Genomic DNA, 18,078 nt, shown 5'->3' on the forward strand with positions numbered 1-18,078 from the left:
CTGCAGGCACTTCGTCCTCTCAGCCTGTATTTTAGGATTAGTCATTTTGCCCTCAGGATCACATGTCAGGTGCTGATATTCTGCCACTGAATGGCAGACGTCTGTGAGGTGTTGTGTTTTCTCCAGCTAAATTCCTGGATCAACAGTCCACTGCTGAGCAAGCCCTGGATGGCTTCTGTCACATCAGATTTCAGAATCACAGCCTCCTGCCTGGCAGATCTTTCAATGAAGTGTTTTCCTTTGCCAAGGAACCATCCATGGGAGCAAAGGCTGCCCAAGGCCAGTGCCCACGGGCATTTTTCATGGCATAAACAAGCAGAAGAGGGCAGGACTCTTTCTTCATTCCTTTAATAGCCAACATCTTATAATGGGTATTTCGATAATATTACAGTTCACAAATGCTACAGTAAAAGGCAAATGAGACAAAAAGCCCAAAAGTCACAACTGAATTTTTTTGTAATTTACAAAAAAAATGAAGCAGAGCCCTGGCTGATTCTTAGTACTGCTGCTACAACTAAAATCAGTTTGAATTTGTCAGAACACCACACTGTTAACAGTGGCACTTACTGTATGGAGCAATGTAATGATACCATAGTGGAACAGCTCCCTTAGACACGTGTCGGGTGTCCAAGGTGGCTGGGCTGATCTCAGCAGGTTTTCTATGCAGAGATGACATAAACTGTCCCAGAAACAGGAGCTTGCTCTGAAAGACAAGCCTCCCTGGCTGAAACTCTTTTCAAAGTCTATCTGCAATGCCAAATCCTTTCTAGCACTGATGGAGTTATAGCATGGACAGAATTAGAGGGGGAGAGAGAGTGCAAAGAGAACAGGAATAAGCACTTGATGAAGATAAATCATCCATACTCGTGCAGCTCGTTCAGTTGCTCTCTGGAAGTCAGGAGAGCAAAAACCTGTTTATTTGATTAAAGGTTATTAAAATTACCTTGTACAAACAGGGACAGATGTCAAGTTCCTTCATTCCATGAAGGGTGTGGGGCTATAGATGCCCTCTAAGTGTACTTCCTATCATAGGGAAAGACAATTTAATGATGTTTTGTACAACAATGGAACAACTGGACACAGAGTAGAATGTAATTACTTTTGTGGGTTTATTTGATTTGAAAGGTGAGTACCATGTCCCCAAGCAGTTGCAGCAGCTGCAAGGGTATTGAACATCACTTGTGACATAATGTAGGCAGGCACAATATAATTTGAAATGTATTAAGCAGCAGCACACTTCCAATAATTTCATTGAGGAATAGGTTCACAGAAATAGGGTGCATCAAGAAAAGTAAACAATAAGTTTAGGAAATCACATCATTTTAAAGAGTTTTTAATCTACTCATTGATGAAGAAGTACATGAGTGTGATGATCACTGAAAGCAGCAGTGAGAAGAGCACCAATCTGTAACTAGAGGAATGACTTGGGAAAAAATGGGGGGGTTGACACCTACCCCATAATGTTCATTAATTGTTTGTCTTCAGTTCTTTGAACTTTTCAAAATAACTTGGATAAGAGCCTCCATTTCTCAGGCATAGATCCAGCCCAGCCAGGCGGAGCAGGCACAGTGAAGTTATAAAATAATAAATAATTTATGACCACACAAAATGAAGTTTTTGTCTGCTTAGAAGATAGTTTTCATGCAAAATGCTTTACTATTTTTTTAAATTTTTAAAATAAACCACTTCTAGTTTCACTTTTGGAAGCTGGAAGCTGGAAGCCCCTGCCATCTAACATGCATCCTTTTAAATGTATTAATTTTAATTACTAGTATTCATTTTAATTACTAGTCCAAGTACCAATCAGTGCTTTTAGTAAAACTAAAATCCAGGCAGGACAAATTTCTACCCACTTTCCTCAATGTGCTAAAAATCAAATCAACAAACTGCAGGAAGCTTGTGTCTCAGTATTAGCCTGCAAGTTTACAATCACATGGAGATTTTGGGAGTATAATTTACACAGCAAATCTCTGGCACATGTAAAGGAAAAAAAATTGTGGTGTTTATCTAGCCAGTGCAGCTCATATCAGTACTGGGGCTGATTCAAGACAATTTACAACAGGTTACGTGCATGGGTTGCTATTAATAAGAAGTGTTGGAATTACAACATTGGGCACAGGAAGAGGCATTCACTAAATTGAGTTGAGTGAAGCCATTTCACACCCCCAGCTCCTTCTGTATTCTGTGGAAATGTAAGATTCTCTATAAGGCAGCTCAGAGCACGAGCTTAATTTAGACTCAAGTTACAGGAGACGCACAGAACTGATTTAGTGTTTCCCAGCCACGACACAGGGAAGGGACTCTCCCTGTGCTTCTTCGTCCTGGGCCTTTCTAAGCTGTGTCTGGTATTTGCTGGGCACTTCACCAAGCCCAGTCAGTTGGCTAATGAACAAAAAACTGCTTCAAGGAAATAAAAGTGATAGTTTCTTGCTGATTTAATGAGCTGAAATGGCTCAGGAAAAGCTTAGAGAAGCTTGTGGGTCTGAGGGATAAGCAGGGGTGGAGGGCAGCTCTTTAAGGTTTGCCTGATCCCGCAGAGCTCAGCTTTGGACTCAGCTCTGCTGGGAAACATCACCCTTGGCTGCTGTCTTTGTGGAGAGAAATTTTAAGTGGGCACCTGTTAGATCCAAATCGAAGATATTTGTTGCAGTCATCCTAAAGTTCCTGTCTCAGTTGGCTTTGCCTACAGCATTATAAACCAAAGTGGAAGCATGATTGGTTGAATAACTGAGCTATGTTTTATAGTTTGAAGGAGGAGATTCAAAATGTCTCCACAGATATATTCCCTCACCTTTTGTGCATCACCCTCTAGGACCACTGCTGGAAAACATAACTCTCATCACTTCACAGGGAACTTGCACCTGTCCCCACTTCCAGCAATGATTTCCCCGCTTTGAGTCCTTCTAACCAGAGGAACAGATTTGCAGGGTGAGGTGAAACAAGCAGTGACTGAGGACACTCCAGGAGCCTCCCCAGCATTCGGATGGAGATTGACACTGTGTTTGCCAACCGTTCTCTTCCCCCTCCCCGGGAATCCAACACCATCAAGGGCAGAATGTTCCCTCACACCACCTGATTAAAGGAATACTGCCAAATTCCATCAAGAAATCCCTGCCACTACGAGTCCCTTTGTGTACAGTGCAAAGCTTGTCCCTAGACACAGGAGTCAGATGCATCAATGAAGACAAACCTCCCTCATTACTGGGAAATGTTAAATAATGCTTTCTGGAAGCTCAGCTGTGTCCACAGCTTTTTCCACAGAGCTTGTGCTCTGTGAATGGCAGTGCTAAGGGTCCAGAGTGCAATATGGCAAAGGTTCTTCAGATATCACTGGATGCTTCCCAAACAGGAGGGCAGCCAGTCATCCTTGAACCTTAACATCAGCAATCTGCTTCAAAGGCAGTGGCTGCAAGCCTGTGACTGCTCTGGAGAGGTTTATGTAAACCACAGATAGAGGTTTCTGGGTAACAGGCAAGAATGTATTCCATCTGTCTCCAGAATTACTTTTAACAAGGTAAATTGTGGGATCATGTAAGTGAAAGTCTAGGTGGGAGTGGGAGTGGTGAATCTGTTCTCCAGCAAAATTCACTGTAAGCAATATCCTGACGGGGGGCTCAAATAACATAACTTGGGAGTTCCTTCTCCCAGTTCAATACACATACAAGGAAACCTGGATTCAGCTCCTACAGAAGTAGTAAATCCTACAGCTGTGGAACTACTTCAGAAGTCATTAAAGGCACAAGATATGTTTCTATGTGAAGCACTACTGAAAAATCTACTGTAACACAATGCATTATTGTATCATAGGAGGCAATTCTTACCTACTACCTCACTGCTATTACAATAGTGCTGTACAGGACTACTACAAAAATCTTTGTACAAAGATCAGTTGAGGTGCTACATACCAGATATGCTACACTCTGTGTGTGATTACAGGGGGTGATTGCACTGATGTAAAAACTCTCCAATATGAACACGGCCTTGCATCTGTGGAGAGGTATTAGTCTGACAAGGCCATATTCACTCCTTCAGACCTAAAAATAAAACCACAAAATCCATACATAAAAATGTTAGGAATACTAAGTTTTCTGAAGAGTTAACCAGTTCAGAGGAAAAAAAAAAACCATGCTTATTGTATGGAAATTCATCTATTGATAAAAAAATCATTGTCTGTCTGTAATTTCAGTTTCATATCTTTTTGCTTGCATATGCACTGTTTGCCCCATTTCTGTCTTGTCACTGTTTAGCAGCTGTAGTTTCTCCTGAACTTTTTAATGAGCCAGAGCTCATTAAATCAATGCAGTTTAGTTCTTACAAACTGAGTGCTATTACTTACCTAATTGTAAAACTTATCACCATTTGTTTCCTCTGGCATCAAAGATATTCATTAAATGAGATCATCACATTTCACTCCTTTTGCACTATAAACCCCAAGCTCATGATCTCTTTGTTTGGGTTTTTTTTTTTATTAACTCCATTACAGAGCACTTAACTTATTATGAGTGTGTTATCTGTTTGCACTGTCTAATCTTTAAACAAAAATCAAACAGAAAATCGGCTTGCTGCCAAAAATAAGGAACTGTTCCTTCAAACAAAACCAGGGAAAAGAAGCTTCCAAAGCTACCCCTCCAAGATAATTTTTCTTTATTGTGTGATGTATTTTCCATCCAAATGGCAAATCCAGGTGAAGAAGCACAGAATTAACATAGGTGAACCAGAATTTTAATTCAGCATCTGCCAGCATTGCATGTGACAGCACTTAATGATTTCCAGCAGATTAAATCAGTTGTCTGTATTTTGGAAAGCTGAACATCTAATGCTTTTCCCTCCATTACATCCACGTGCAATAATGCTTAGAACACATCCATCCTGTAGGGCAAGGACCTGATCCACCAGGTCTAACACAGTGAGAGAGAATCTTAACATTGCCATCAGCCCTACATCCCAGCCTGTGGTGTAATGGGTTCCTTCCCTTCCTAGGTTAAACTCCTTATGACTTAGGGACTCCTTATGACTTACAGCCGTCATCAGACCATGGCCATCAGAACATCAGCATCTTGCTGTGTGAAACGGTCCCATGAATCGAGTTTTTCAACTGAGATCTCTCATTTTTAAAATCAGGTTTAAGGGTACTTTTGGGAAAAAAAAAACACTAAAAAAACCTCAAAAACAAACAAACAAACAAACAAAAAACCAGCAGGGAAATCCTATCTACTTTCATTTTGGGTAGATGATGGGACAGATGGAAGTAGTGAAGTATCTCAGACTTAACTAATGACGCGCTTTGTATATGACCCAAAAGTTGAAGTGATTTGAAGTGATTAAAATGTATACACAAAATATATGTTGTGATTGTATGTAAGTTACCAGGCAAATTTATTTACACTGTGTCCCTTAACATTAGAGTTTGTTTTTCTGGAGAACTGCACTGCATCAAAAATGCCAATGTTGTCAAACTGGAGCTGAACTTTGAAACTGTGACCTGTCACCAGGAGACTTTTCATGTGACCTTGGGGAGATCTTTTCACCTCTCTGTGCCTCAATCCTCCATCATCTGGAACAATAAGTAAATAATTAAGAGCAGGAAAAGGGAATAAGCTTCTTTCTTCTACCCACTGTCTTGCTCCTACCTTGTCTATTTAGATTGTAAGGACTTCAGGTAGGGGATTAAATACCCTGTGCTTTTAGAAAGCATGAAAAATGAAGCCTGATCTAAAGAAGAGCTGTTGTAACCAGTGGTAAACAGTCCAGCCTGCCTTTTAAAGCTTTAATATCTTGCAAATAGGAATGTGGTATCTCCCTCTCAATTCCAAATGCTACTGTGGTAATTGATTGTTGAGAATTCATAAGGAGAGAGAACGATCCTGTCCAAAGAAGACACAATGCAGTGGTAAGCGTTCCTCACAACAGGCACTGGCAGGACAAGGACCCTTGGTTATGGCTCAGGAACTGAAAAACCTTCCTCCAGTCCTTCCCTAATCTCTCCAGAATCTCCCTTCTTCCCTATTTCCTTAAATTTCAGCTGTGCATTTTCCTGTTGTGATTATAGAAGACATTTTCTGACCCTTACATTTCATTGTATAATTATTATTTACCTCCAGCTCCCATTGCAGCCATAATTTCAAAGTCTTGAATTGATTTTCTTGCAGCAAGCTACTACCTGCAGTGTCATGTGGATGGCTTAACTCATTTCTTTCCCTGCAGGGGACCTTTTGCAAAGCCAAAAAATGTGTAGAAGCAAAGTAGGCCATGGTTAGACAGTGATTTAAAGCCAGCATGGATCTGTACTGATCTGCTGCCCAGAAAAGCAGGTTTCATCCTTTTCTCACCACCATGCTCACACCATCATTTGCTTGGCTGCTTGGTGAGCCACGGGGAATTAATCCAGTTATTAATAAACCTGGCAAAATATCTGGCCAAAAAAAAAAAAAAATCAATATAACTTTAAACTAGCCGCAACAAAAGAAGAAGAAAAAAAAAAAAAAAAGGCAGCCATAGTCATAGGCAGGCAGAGCTAGGATCTCTGCCTAGTCCCATTTAACCCAGTGACTTATTTGGGAGGACTCTGGAATCCACTGTTCTGTCTTCCCTCTTGTTTGACTAAATCATGTGTGATGAGGAACCTAAAGCTTTCCGGTTTCTTCCCCACTGGAACTAATTGCATACCATTCAGTGTTGTGCTTCTACTTTCTTCCTTTACAGCTAGAAAGATGTAATGTTACAGCACTAGATGAAACAAACCCTGTTTGCTCTTATCCTGTAGTTTGCTTGCTTTGGTCCTGGAGGAATTCCAAGAAATCCCTTCCTTCTCTGCTCAGCAGCAGTGGCCGATCGTACACCCAGATTTTCTGTTTGTGTGTTCCGTGGGTCTGAGGAAAAGGAAAATATCATCTGACTCCTATTGCTCCTTACAGTACCGGATGTGCTTTTTACTTTAACAAGGCGTTAAACTACCTGCACGCTTATTACAATCTTTAAGGGATGCCCTACTGGGACACCGCGAAAGAGGGTGTGCTGTGGGTCTGGCCGAGACCGAGGGAGAGGGAGGAGGCGCGCTGCTGGTGGCTCTGCTCGGGTTACATTCTTTGTTGGCCTGCCTCAGGTTACATCCCTTATTCCTGCCGAGGCATCGCGCTGTGCCTCCAGGAGGGATTTGTCCAACCACCAAAAATCCAACCACAGTCAGGCCCAGGGCAGAAATCAGCGAGCGCAAAAATCAGACACCCCTGACTGAGGAGATACCCCCAACTTGAGCAAGTTCTTCCCGAAGGATCAGGTAAAATGCTTTAATTTTGCCATATTTTAAATCGATTGCAGCGATTCCGGCCAAGCCTGTGGCTCTGTGACACCAGGGACCAACAGCCTCGTTGTCCCCGGTGGAAGTGAAGCTGCCGAGGCCACCAGTGCCCAGTGTCGCACGGACACCCCCGGCCCCGGCAGCATCGCTGCTCCCGGCCGCGCACCCAGCGGTGTCCCTGGGCCACAGCTGCAGGGACGGGCCGGCAGCGCCGGCCCTGCGCCACTGCGGGACCGGGGCGGAGCAGCGACATCCTTGAGGCTCCGTCCTTGGCGGGGATTGAGCGCGGCCGCCGCCTCCCCCCAGCCGCGCCGCCGGGCCCGCCCCTTCCGCTGCGGAGCGGTCACTGCCCGAGCCCCGAGCCGCCCTCGCCGTTCCCGCTCCCCTTCGGTTGCGGAGCGCTCGTGGTACGAGCCCCGCGTTCCCTCCATTGCGGAGCGCTCGCTGCCTGAGCCCCGCACACCGCGCTCCCCTCGCCGCTTCCGCGCTGCTCCCGCTGCCCGGTGCGTACGGGGAGACCCCGCTCCGGGACAGGGGTGCTGGGTGGCCGGCCCGTCACTTCTCCCTCGGGCGGCCTGATCCCGCCGGGGTTCGGCCGTTGCCGCGGGCCGAGCATCCCTGCGTGGCCAGCGGGAGATGCCTGGGGTGGCCGGAGCCGGGCCGGGCTCCCGAGGGTTCGGGTTGGGGTCTGGAAAGGCAGGAGCCGAGCTGCGGTTCCCGGAGGTTTGGGTTTGGGGTGTCCGGAGCCGGGCTGTGGCTCCCGAAGGTTTGGGGTGGCTGGAGCCGGGCTGTGGCTCCGGGCAGGTCCCCGGCCGTGCTCAGGGTGCCCCGGTGCCGCCGCGGCCCCTGACTGCCCTGGCGCGGCCGTGGGCCCCGTGGAGCCTCGGTGGCCCGTGGAAAGGAGCCGGGGAAATCCCAGCCAGCTCCCTGCGGCCCGGCTGGCTCGTGGAGTACCGTCCCGGAGCCCCGGTGTGCCGGGAGGTGAATGCCCAGGGCCCGCAGCGCTGATGGAATTTCACCCTCCGGCGAGCGGCTCTGGGAACGGCGTCAGCGGGGTGTGCTGCCAGCCCCTGGCCGGGCACAGGGAGGGCAGGGACCCAGAGCCCCGTGGCCGCGGAGGGTGTGTGGGTGGTGGGTGTGGTGGCTGGGAAGGAGCCCTGCGATCAAGGGCAGCGTGCCCGGAGCTGCCTTACGTAGACCCAGCTGTGGCAGGTGACTCCTCCATTCAGAACATGCCTTTCAGCTCCCTCTGGCCTGCTCTGATCCACACCTTTCCGTCTCTCCTCACAGAACACCATGGCCACTGTCAAGGACAAGCTGATCAGCCCCATTGCGGAGGAAGCCAAGCTCCCCAACAACAAGATCACGGTTGTGGGGGTTGGCCAGGTTGGGATGGCCGCTGCTATCAGCGTCCTTGCAAAGGTACGGCTCAAGGACACTGTGCTCTCCAAGCCCCCGTGCTGTCGTGCTCTGCGCTGCCTGTCTTAGCAAAAGGTGGGACATTTGGGAGGTTGGCACAGGAATGAATCATTAGCAGTTCTGGTAAGCAAGCAGTGATGTACAAGCCTGACCTCCACATTCAGCTGCTCCTTGTTCTCTCACCTTTCTGTCTGTGCTTAGCAGTAAATGGCTCATTAGTCAGAATGATTTTCCAGGCTGCTGGGAAAATGTAGGTAGGAATGACTCTGCAGCCCCTGCCAAACTTCTCATTCTCTTCTCAATATTTTTGTTCTTCCACAACAAAGCTGGAGTTTGCTTGGTGAGAGAGCTCTGCTGGGCAAAGAATGGGGACAGAGCAAAAATCTGGGTGAAATATAGGATAGCAATCAAGAGTGTTTGCTTTCATTCTTTTAAAGAATACGTGCCCTAGTAGCTGAAAATACTGCTCTTCCCTTCAGCAGCTTCTTGATGTCTCTTAAGCCCTTTTTGCTTGTTTATATGGCTTAATTTTTTTCCAGAGAGGTGTTAGCTGGTTTCTAAATAACTAAAAACAGAAGGCTGGACTTGGAGGTTATTATGACTTTTCCTGCTACTGGTTTGTGGGATATGTTTGTCAAATCTCATGGTGCAGTCTTTGAGCAAAGAAAAGGCTTATTAATCAATGAGGATGTCTTGTACTTTGCACTTTGTTTTTAGAGAATATTGTAAATATATTAAATTTGAAAAGAGAGATAGAAACTGCAGATTTTTTTTTTTGTTCTTAAAAGAAGGCACCACCAGATATGCCCTGCTCCCTTGCAGGGGCAGATCTTAAATGAGGTAGCTCACAATCAGATGGAAAATCTTGCTTGTAAGAATAAACCAGCTGTAGTTTGTTTGTAGATGACCCTCCAATGTATTACCCTGAGGATGCATGTTTTAATGCATGTTTAATTATATGTAAAAAAAAAGTAAGGCCTTTCACTTGCTGGTATTCATGGGCCCTGTGAGCAAGGAAAAGCTGACAGTAGGAACAGGCCACAGTAAAACTAAGTGTGAAACTGATGTAAAAGTGACAAATAGTTTTTAAAACAAGTAAGTAAAGAAGAAATTTAATGGAAAAACAGTGATAGTTCCTTGTGGGTTTTTATAGTCATACTTTTAAGCACATGGTTGCCTCTCAGGGTCTGAAATCAGTTGTTTTTGATGTAACCTGTGAGGGAGCCTGGGGATGTTACCACAAATTGAGCCACAATTCAGCATTCATTTAATGCACTTCTCTAAGCAGGATCAAACTGCATTGTCAGGTATCTAAGCACAAAGTTTTACTGTTAATGAACAGTATGCACCAAACCCAGAATAAGAACTGGTTTTAAATTCTTCAAGCATGGATGATGACATGGAGTTTATTTCAGTTAGGCTTCTGCTTTTACTCTCTCACAACTATAAGCTGCAGTATAAAGTGTTTTCATAATAAAACCATCTGGTTCTTGTAACTGAATTATAATAATGCAATAGAATCATTTGGGCTGGAAAAGGTCTCTTACGATCATTGAGACCAACCATTAACCCAGCACTACCAAGTCCAGCATGTCCCCAAGTGCAACATCTAAAAGTTTATAAACACATCAAGGGATTGTGACCCAACAGCTTCTCTGGGCAGCCTGACCACCCTTCTGGTGATGAATTTTTTCCTCCTATCCGATCTAAACTTCCCCTGGCACAGTGTATCCTGTCCCTGTTCCCTGGGAGCAGAGCCTGATCCCCCCCAGCTGTCCCCTCCTGTCAGGAGTTGTGCAGAGCCAGAAGGTCCCCCCTGAGCCTCCTTTTCTCCAGACTGAGCCCCCCTCAGCTCCCTCAGCCCCTCCTGGTGCTCCAGCCCCTTCCCCAGCTCCGTTCCCTTCTCTGGACACACTCCAGCCCCTCAATATACTTGTAGTGAAGGAACACAGGATTTGAGGTGTGGCCTCACCAGTGCCAAGCCCAGGGGGACAGTCACTGCTCTGGTCCTGCTGGCCACTCTGTTCCTGGTACAGCTGGAATGCCTTTGGCCTGTTTGGCCAGCTGGGTTGGCTCATGATCAGCCATTGCCAACCGATAGGACGTAGGTTTGACTTGTGCAAGATGCTTGGCTCTAATACTGATTTCAGTTTGTTGGTGTGGTATTAAATGTATAAATTTGCATGACTGTAAAACTTCCATGTTGGTTATTTAGTTCCTGCTCAGTTAGAGACAAGTCATTGATGTTACTGATTTAGAAATGGGAGCTAAATCTGTTCTGCAATGTAAATATCATACAGTAGCTCCTGTAGAGAAAAATAGCTAAAGAATCCTTTTTCTCTCAATTTTAGTGTTGAGGAAGTCTGTTCCAGTTGTATATTTTTGTGAAATGAATTGACTGATGGCATGTTCAAAGAGAATATTTACTTGATAATTATACGGTGTGTTCTTTCAGATATTTAAATATTTAAATCAGACCTATTTGCTGGATAGATTTAGAGGGTTTGCCACAACTCTGAAAGATGCAACCTTTTTCCAAAGGTAATAACTAAATTAAGAAGTGCTTTCCTAGCAAAGAGTTGGCTGTGCACTCAAACTCCCCACAAATTATACCTTTTTTGGGAAGTCTGAGTGAGTTTCGTGAACCTGTGCTGTAGTAACCTCTGACTTTGTGAGATGCATCAGAACACCAAGATAGTGCTGGTTTATTTGGAGAAGAGATGCTTTCAGATGGGTGAAATGTGTTACTTTAAAATGTAATTTAGCTCTGCTCTGGGTTAACTTCAAAACGCATGTGAACTGCGTCATTGACTCCAAATTTTGTTGTTTTCAGGGTCTTTGTGATGAGCTTGCTCTGGTTGATGTTATGGAAGACAAACTAAAAGGAGAAATGATGGATCTGCAACACGGGAGCGTGTTCCTTCACACTCACAAGATCGTGGCAGACAAAGGTGCACCTCAGTTTCTTTGATTTAACACTGATATTCTGTGACTTTGCTTAATAGTGGAGAATTAGTTGTGCCATCCTAAAGAACTCTTAGGATTTGGCATTGAAAAAGGTGAACTGTGTGATTTGGGGTGAGTTCAGATGAACACCGTAAAGGGAGTGGCTCTTAAGCTGGGCTCTCTCTTACATCTCTTTACAATTAGGGGCTTTTATTAGTAAAATTGATTTTAGTGAAACTGTATGTAGAAGAAATAGTATTATTTTCATAGTGGAAATAAGAGTCAGAATGGCTAAATGGACTCTCAACACCCACATATTGATATATTAGGTCAGAGTTAGGAGATGGTGCTGGCTTTCAAACTGATGTCTCGGGTTTTGGGTTTGAATGCAATGCACAGTGCAGAAGCTCCCTGTAACTCCTGTATTAACACAATGCTACTGGAATTAGTGGAATTTTTAGAATTATTTTAAACACACTCTGTATCTTCTCCCCTGTGCTGGTTAGACTATGCTGTCACTGCCAACTCCAAGATTGTGGTGGTGACTGCAGGAGTCCGTCAGCAGGAGGGGGAGAGTCGGCTCAACCTGGTGCAGAGGAATGTGAATGTCTTCAAATTCATCATTCCTCAGGTCGTCAAGTACAGCCCCAACTGCATCATCCTGGTGGTTTCCAACCCAGGTAAGGCAGTCTTTTCCTAAAAACTTACAGATATGGTTTGACAAGATAAAACATTAGTTAGTTCTCAGAATATCTCTTCAAATACAAATTGTTGAAACTTAATAGCTTTTTGTGGACATAGTGCAGACAAATACTCTGTACTTTCTGATGCTCTCTTTATTCAGAACTTGCTATAGTTTCCATATTTTAAAAGAATGCTTTGTGATAAATACTTAAGTTCCTTGCATACTTTGGCTTAAGCAGTAGGAAGTTTAAAATTTTTATCTCTTAATGGATAGCTTTTGTGTCTGGATAGGATAGGGCTGTTTTCAGCATGAAGAACTTGCCCTGTAGTCGTGGCTATACTTTCAGAAAAAAGAATTTGCATGCTGAAGCTTATGGTGAAACAAGGGCTGAGTGTATTCCACAGTTCAATTAAAACAGAAAAAAGAGTTAATTATGCATGTTTGTGTGTTCACTTGCAAGTATCTCATTTTACTGAGACAGCTTGGATATTTGGATGTCTAAAGGTGACAGTAAATATTCTGATGTGCTTTGTAGGGTGTCACTGTAGGATTGTCTTTGCTTAATTCAACATCTGAAACCAGTTCTGAAGAACTGTGGTGATGAAGTGACCCTGCTTTTAAAGAAAACCTGGCAGAGTGGAACCATTGCATGCTCTGTTGGGGGTTGAGTAATTATCTGGTGTACAGTTAACCAGTGTTCTCAGCAAATGCAGTAACTTGCAGCAGTTTTAAGCACTTACCTGAAAACCAGACTGAGACAAAGATCAGGCTGTTCTTGTTCTAGCAAGGCTGAATTCAACCTGTTGACTTCTCTCCAGCAGAGCAGCTGCAGGAGGAGAATCGCATGTTGCTTTTTCAGAATTAATTTTATAATCCTTAGTTTTATCAGTGTGTGGAGTTTTGTCCACTAGTCTTACATAGTGAAGGTCATTGTGAGCCCATGAGAAGGGACTTGGGGGTGTAACCTTGATGCCCTTCCCTGCCCCAGCTGAGGCTGTAGGGAACATGCCACTTGTGAGGTGTGAACTGTGCTTTGTTGCCTGAGCAGAGCAAATGATGCATTTCAGATCTGTGTACACAAATGTGTTCCCTCCTGAGAATTGCCTGGCTCCTCAGAGTTGGAGTCAATTCCTGCAGCCTGGTTATTGTTGCTTTGAGCTGTGGATTTGAGGTTTTTCTCTCTGCTCACATCTTCTGTCTGCCATACCTAGTGTTGGGTTTTTTCCTAAAACTGTATTTTTAGAAATGTGCAGCTAAAGCACATTGCTTATCTGGCTTTTCATGCTGCAGAGGTGGTTGATGTAGAAAGTGCTTAGTGCACAAATCAAGAAATTAAACTGAAGGAATTATCAACTACAAAGAGTATGTAAATCTCAGACTTTTGATTGTAAATTGTTTAACCTGCTGTTGTGGTGGTGAACTGGAAGGGAGCATTATTCAGGACATTACTGGAATATTTTAGCCACATGAGATCAGTCCCAGTTCTGAATGCCCTAGAGCTTTAACTGTGATCAAAAAAAGTGTGTCCAGCTTTAGCTGGTAGGAATCTAATCTCTAAAAACCTTCCTCAAATATTCATAGGACCCATCAAGCTACTGTTCAAAATTTCAAGCACTGCATCCATTTTAATCCCCCAAACAGATCCAAACTTCCTTGATCAGTGAGCACAACTGTGTTGAGTTCTCCTGATTGCCCTGCTACACTCAGTAAGGAAATTGTTGGAGCATTCTTGGTGTGAGTGGAGTTTCATTTACCATGCATGCTTTTCCTTTCAGTGGATATATTGACCTATGTCACATGGAAGCTGAGTGGGCTGCCAAAAAACCGTGTGATTGGAAGTGGCTGCAATCTGGACACGGCCAGATTCCGTTATCTGATGTCCGAGAGACTTGGGATCCATCCAAGCAGCTGCCATGGCTGGATCTTGGGAGAGCATGGTGATTCCAGTGGTAAGGAGCAGTTCTGACCTCCCTGGGAATGAGCAATACCATTGCAGAGGTTGAGGCTTGAGGTTTGTTTCAGGGTGCTGAAGGAACAGCTGCAGTTGAGCTCGAGTTACTGGTACTTTGCTGTGTTTTTATGAAGATTAGACTCGAGAGAAGTACAGGAAATCTACCTACACATATTTCATAAATGTGATTGTGGCTGGATGATTAAAGCCTGAACTGAAAAGGCCAGTTTTGTGAGGTGGTGTCATGAAGGCTACAGCTTGTTTCTTTTCATCCTCAGTTTTTGTAGTGCCGTTCCATAGCCTGTAGCACAATTCTCTGAAAGCAGTACCAGCACTTGCTAGGTCAGTAGCAGAGGTTGTTATTCTAGCAGTCCAGATCCAGGCTAACAAAATTATCCCTTACCTTATTTTGTGATTTTTCTCCTTGCTGTTTAAAGCAAATATATTTTTGAAATGTGAAATCAAAGAAATTTATCTGTCCTAATTCAGTTAATGTATTCCAAGTCTGAAATGCTGCAGCAGAACATTTATGTAGATTGTTACTGCTTTATACTTTTGTGCTGTGTATTTTTAAGGGAGCCGTCTCTTCATTGTCCTATTGCATTTGATCAAAGTACAGTGTCTGATCTACAGCTGCACTTATTGTAGCCAGCCCTATACCAATGAAAGTAGAGTTTGGATGAGCACATGCAGAGCTTATCCTGTGTCATTGTCACAGCTGCTTTTGCTTTGAAGTAACTCCAAATTCCTGCTTACTTCCTAGAAACAGAGACTGAGCTTGCCTTTGAGCTTCCAGGATGCAGGGAGAGGTGCAAATTCCTGTCTTGATATTCTAAGTTTGCATATTGCAGCGCTCTTATTTGTGTAAATAAGATTAGACTTCTTGAAGGTTAATTCTAATGCTGATTAGTGAAACTGCAAATGCTGCAGTTTTGATTAAAATAGGTTCTTAAAGGCTGGGTAGCTAAAATATGCCTTTTTACTAGAATTTGATGTTTCTGACTTCAGAAACTTCCAGTGACTGCTGTCACATGTTACAAGTGACTTGTTAAAGTGCCAGTACTAAAACAGTCTCATGTTTGACTCCCAGAGTTCTCAGATTAACTGTAGCTAAATAAAAACTTAAAACCTGCCTCAGCCATTGCTGTGATTCTGCCTGCTCCTCATTTGTTTCCAATTATTTTAGCTGGGAAAGGTGGAGGGGGAGTTGCCAGGTGCTGTTGGCACTGATGTCCTGCCTCTGTTGCAGTGGCTGTTTGGAGCGGAGTGAATGTGGCAGGGGTTTCCCTCCAGGAGCTGAACCCTGCCATGGGAACTGACAAAGATCCTGAGAACTGGAAGGAGATCCACAAGCAAGTAGTTGCAAGGTATGATGACCTGAGGGATAATGTGGATGGATGCCATGCTGAGAACAGTTTGTCTGCACTCTGCCTCTGTTCTGGTGCAACTTTCATGTCCTTAGGTAGAGGGTTGCTTGAGTGAGTGGGACTGCTTTTTTAAACACAGAAATGCAGGGTTTCAGCTGGTAAGATTTTGTTATCCTGCAGGGAGGCAGGTTACTGCATAACAAACCCATTCAAGTGCTGGAGCACCCAGAGCTGTGGGTGCTTGTTTTCCCACATGGAGCTTCTTCAATGGGTAACTTTGTTCAAAGGGCACAAGCCCAGGAAAAGATAGCACGTTTCTGTGAGCAGAGTGTTGGAATTGGGGAAAATGCAGTTCATGGATGCAGGAGAGTTTGTGTACAGCTGACTACATGTTGCTAAGTCTTCTGTGAAATGAGTGTACACTCACTGGGATAAAGTGTGTGCAGATGTTGGCTAAAAACCTCAGGGTGTAGTGGTGCTTTGACTCTAATAAATGTTTGCCTATTCCATTGTGCCCCTGACTGAAACAGAGAGCTTGTCAGCTATAGGTGTGGTTTTCTACTTAACACTAGGATCTCTTCCTAGATGGGAGCTAATTTTGTTTTCAGCTAATCCTGTGAGAACAACAGGATTCTTTATTATACATAGGGGATTATGTGGATTTTATGCTTTATCCTCTAGTGTTGAAATGAATAACTTGGACATTTTAATTCCGAAACTTAGTGTGTTTCAGGAGTTTGAGAATTTTTTTAATGGCTAACATTCACTGGTTTTAAGACTTGTAATCTGCAGTGACTTGCTTGAAGTCATCTTAATTAAGCTGTATTTCAATGTCTCCTTAGTGCCTACGAGGTGATCAAACTAAAGGGATACACAAACTGGGCTATTGGCTTTAGTGTGGCTGACCTCTGTGAGACCATCCTGAAGAACCTGTACCGGGTTCATTCAGTTGCTACTCTGGTAAAGGTAAGAACTGGGGGCTGATTGGACACTCTGGCTCATTTTATTGTTCTGGACAAGCTAAATAGCCTCAATTAGCAAGGTGCTGAATGAAGGAAACTTTGTAAAATACTACTTTGAATTCCAAATGGCACTCTTGCCACAAGTATGGAGCTGAAAATGAAGTTCTCTGTGCAGAACTACCTTTGTGTGAAGCTTTGCCATGTGTAGCATATGCAGATTCCTTGAAAGGAAGTTTTCAGTGTAAAAGTGGAAGACTTCTTGGAGGCCCAGCTGTGATTCCAGGAGCCACTGTCCTTTCATAGCTGGTGTAACTGGCTGCACGTGGTCTGTACCGGCTCCACCACCTCTGCTGCAGCAAGGGCTCTGAGCAGGGGGAGCTGCTCCCTCTGTTGGCCTGTCCCTATCCTGTGTCTGAATCTTTTCAGCTCCCTGCTGTATAGAACTAAAAGTGAGAGGTTTGAAGGTGGGGTTTCTGCCATCAGCTGTTTGGTATTGCCAGGCATTTGATCCAAAACAGCTCTATGCTATTTATTTTCTTGAATTCATTGTGGCTGAAATTTTTCTGCAGGTTGTAAAGTGATGGTTTTTGAGCTCTGCTCTGAGGAGGTACCCTGCAACATAAACCAACCACAAATCTGTGGTGACAGGCCTGTGTCTGATCTCTTTTGTTTGTGACAGGGCATGTATGGCATTCAGAATGAAGTCTTCTTGAGCCTTCCTTCTGTCCTATGTGCCTCTGGCCTGACGAGTGTCATCAACCAAAAGCTGAAGGACGATGAGGTGACCCAGCTGAGGAAGAGCGCAGACACACTGTGGGACGTCCAGAAGGATATCAAGGATCTGTAACTCCTGAATGTTAGGTTCCAGCCATAGAAAAACAGCATGTTGTTTGCAGATGGGGGCTCTACTCACTATATATCTCAACAGTCAACATGAAACGTTCTTCCAGACTTTTGTCCATGGTAGCTGAACTTAGGCTTGCTGTAACGCACAAATCTTACAAACAAATAAAGCAATTTTCAGGCATCTTTGGTTGTCCTAGTGACTCTTTTTCAGTATGTAAATTACCTGCCTTACTCTGGCATTTTCCTTTAGTGTTTGCCGCAGGCTGCATGGAAGTGTAGACTTGATGTGTCCTTCTAAAAGGTTGGAAACAAAGTAATAAGAGTGAATTGGTGGGATTTCACTAACACTGCCTTGCCGTGAGGCTTTTCTCAGTCCAGGTGCTGAGTAAGTAGAGTTCATTCCCAGACCTGTTTCTGACAGAGAACTTCATAGTTTTACTGATGGGTAGAGGAAATGGAATGAGCATTTGGCTCTGTGCCACCAGCCAAAAATATACCAGCAGTAAGGTTCTGTATGCTACTGGCATAGAAGGAATCCCTTAAATCCGTCTCTCTTCTGGATTAAATTCTTTGCTTGTTAATGGTTTCTAGTTCTTATAATTCAA

General features: G+C 44.1%; 1 protein-coding gene and 1 long non-coding RNA gene across 2 annotated transcripts; one reads left to right on the forward strand and one right to left on the reverse strand.

Annotated features, from left to right (window-relative positions):
• Positions 1-5,346: 5,346 nt before the first annotated feature.
• LOC137474265 (uncharacterized) lies at positions 5,347-6,977 on the reverse strand. Its single transcript, XR_010999261.1, has 2 exons — positions 6,667-6,977; positions 5,347-5,554 (listed from the first exon to the last, which is right to left on the reverse strand). It is a non-coding gene; the product is annotated as an uncharacterized lncRNA (long non-coding RNA).
• Positions 6,978-7,114: 137 nt separating this feature from the next.
• On the forward strand, positions 7,115-17,656 carry LDHB (lactate dehydrogenase B). Its single transcript, XM_068190672.1, has 8 exons — positions 7,115-7,276; positions 8,588-8,719; positions 11,550-11,667; positions 12,169-12,342; positions 14,123-14,296; positions 15,548-15,665; positions 16,508-16,631; positions 17,307-17,656. The coding sequence occupies exons 2-8, from the start codon at positions 8,594-8,596 to the stop codon at positions 17,472-17,474; spliced, it is 1,002 nt and encodes a 333-aa protein (XP_068046773.1). The 5' UTR covers positions 7,115-7,276; positions 8,588-8,593; the 3' UTR covers positions 17,475-17,656.
• The last annotated feature ends 422 nt before the right edge of the window (positions 17,657-18,078 follow it).

The sequence above is a fragment of the Anomalospiza imberbis genome, chromosome 5 (assembly GCF_031753505.1).
Source record: "Anomalospiza imberbis isolate Cuckoo-Finch-1a 21T00152 chromosome 5, ASM3175350v1, whole genome shotgun sequence".
Taxonomy (NCBI): domain Eukaryota; kingdom Metazoa; phylum Chordata; class Aves; order Passeriformes; family Viduidae; genus Anomalospiza; species Anomalospiza imberbis.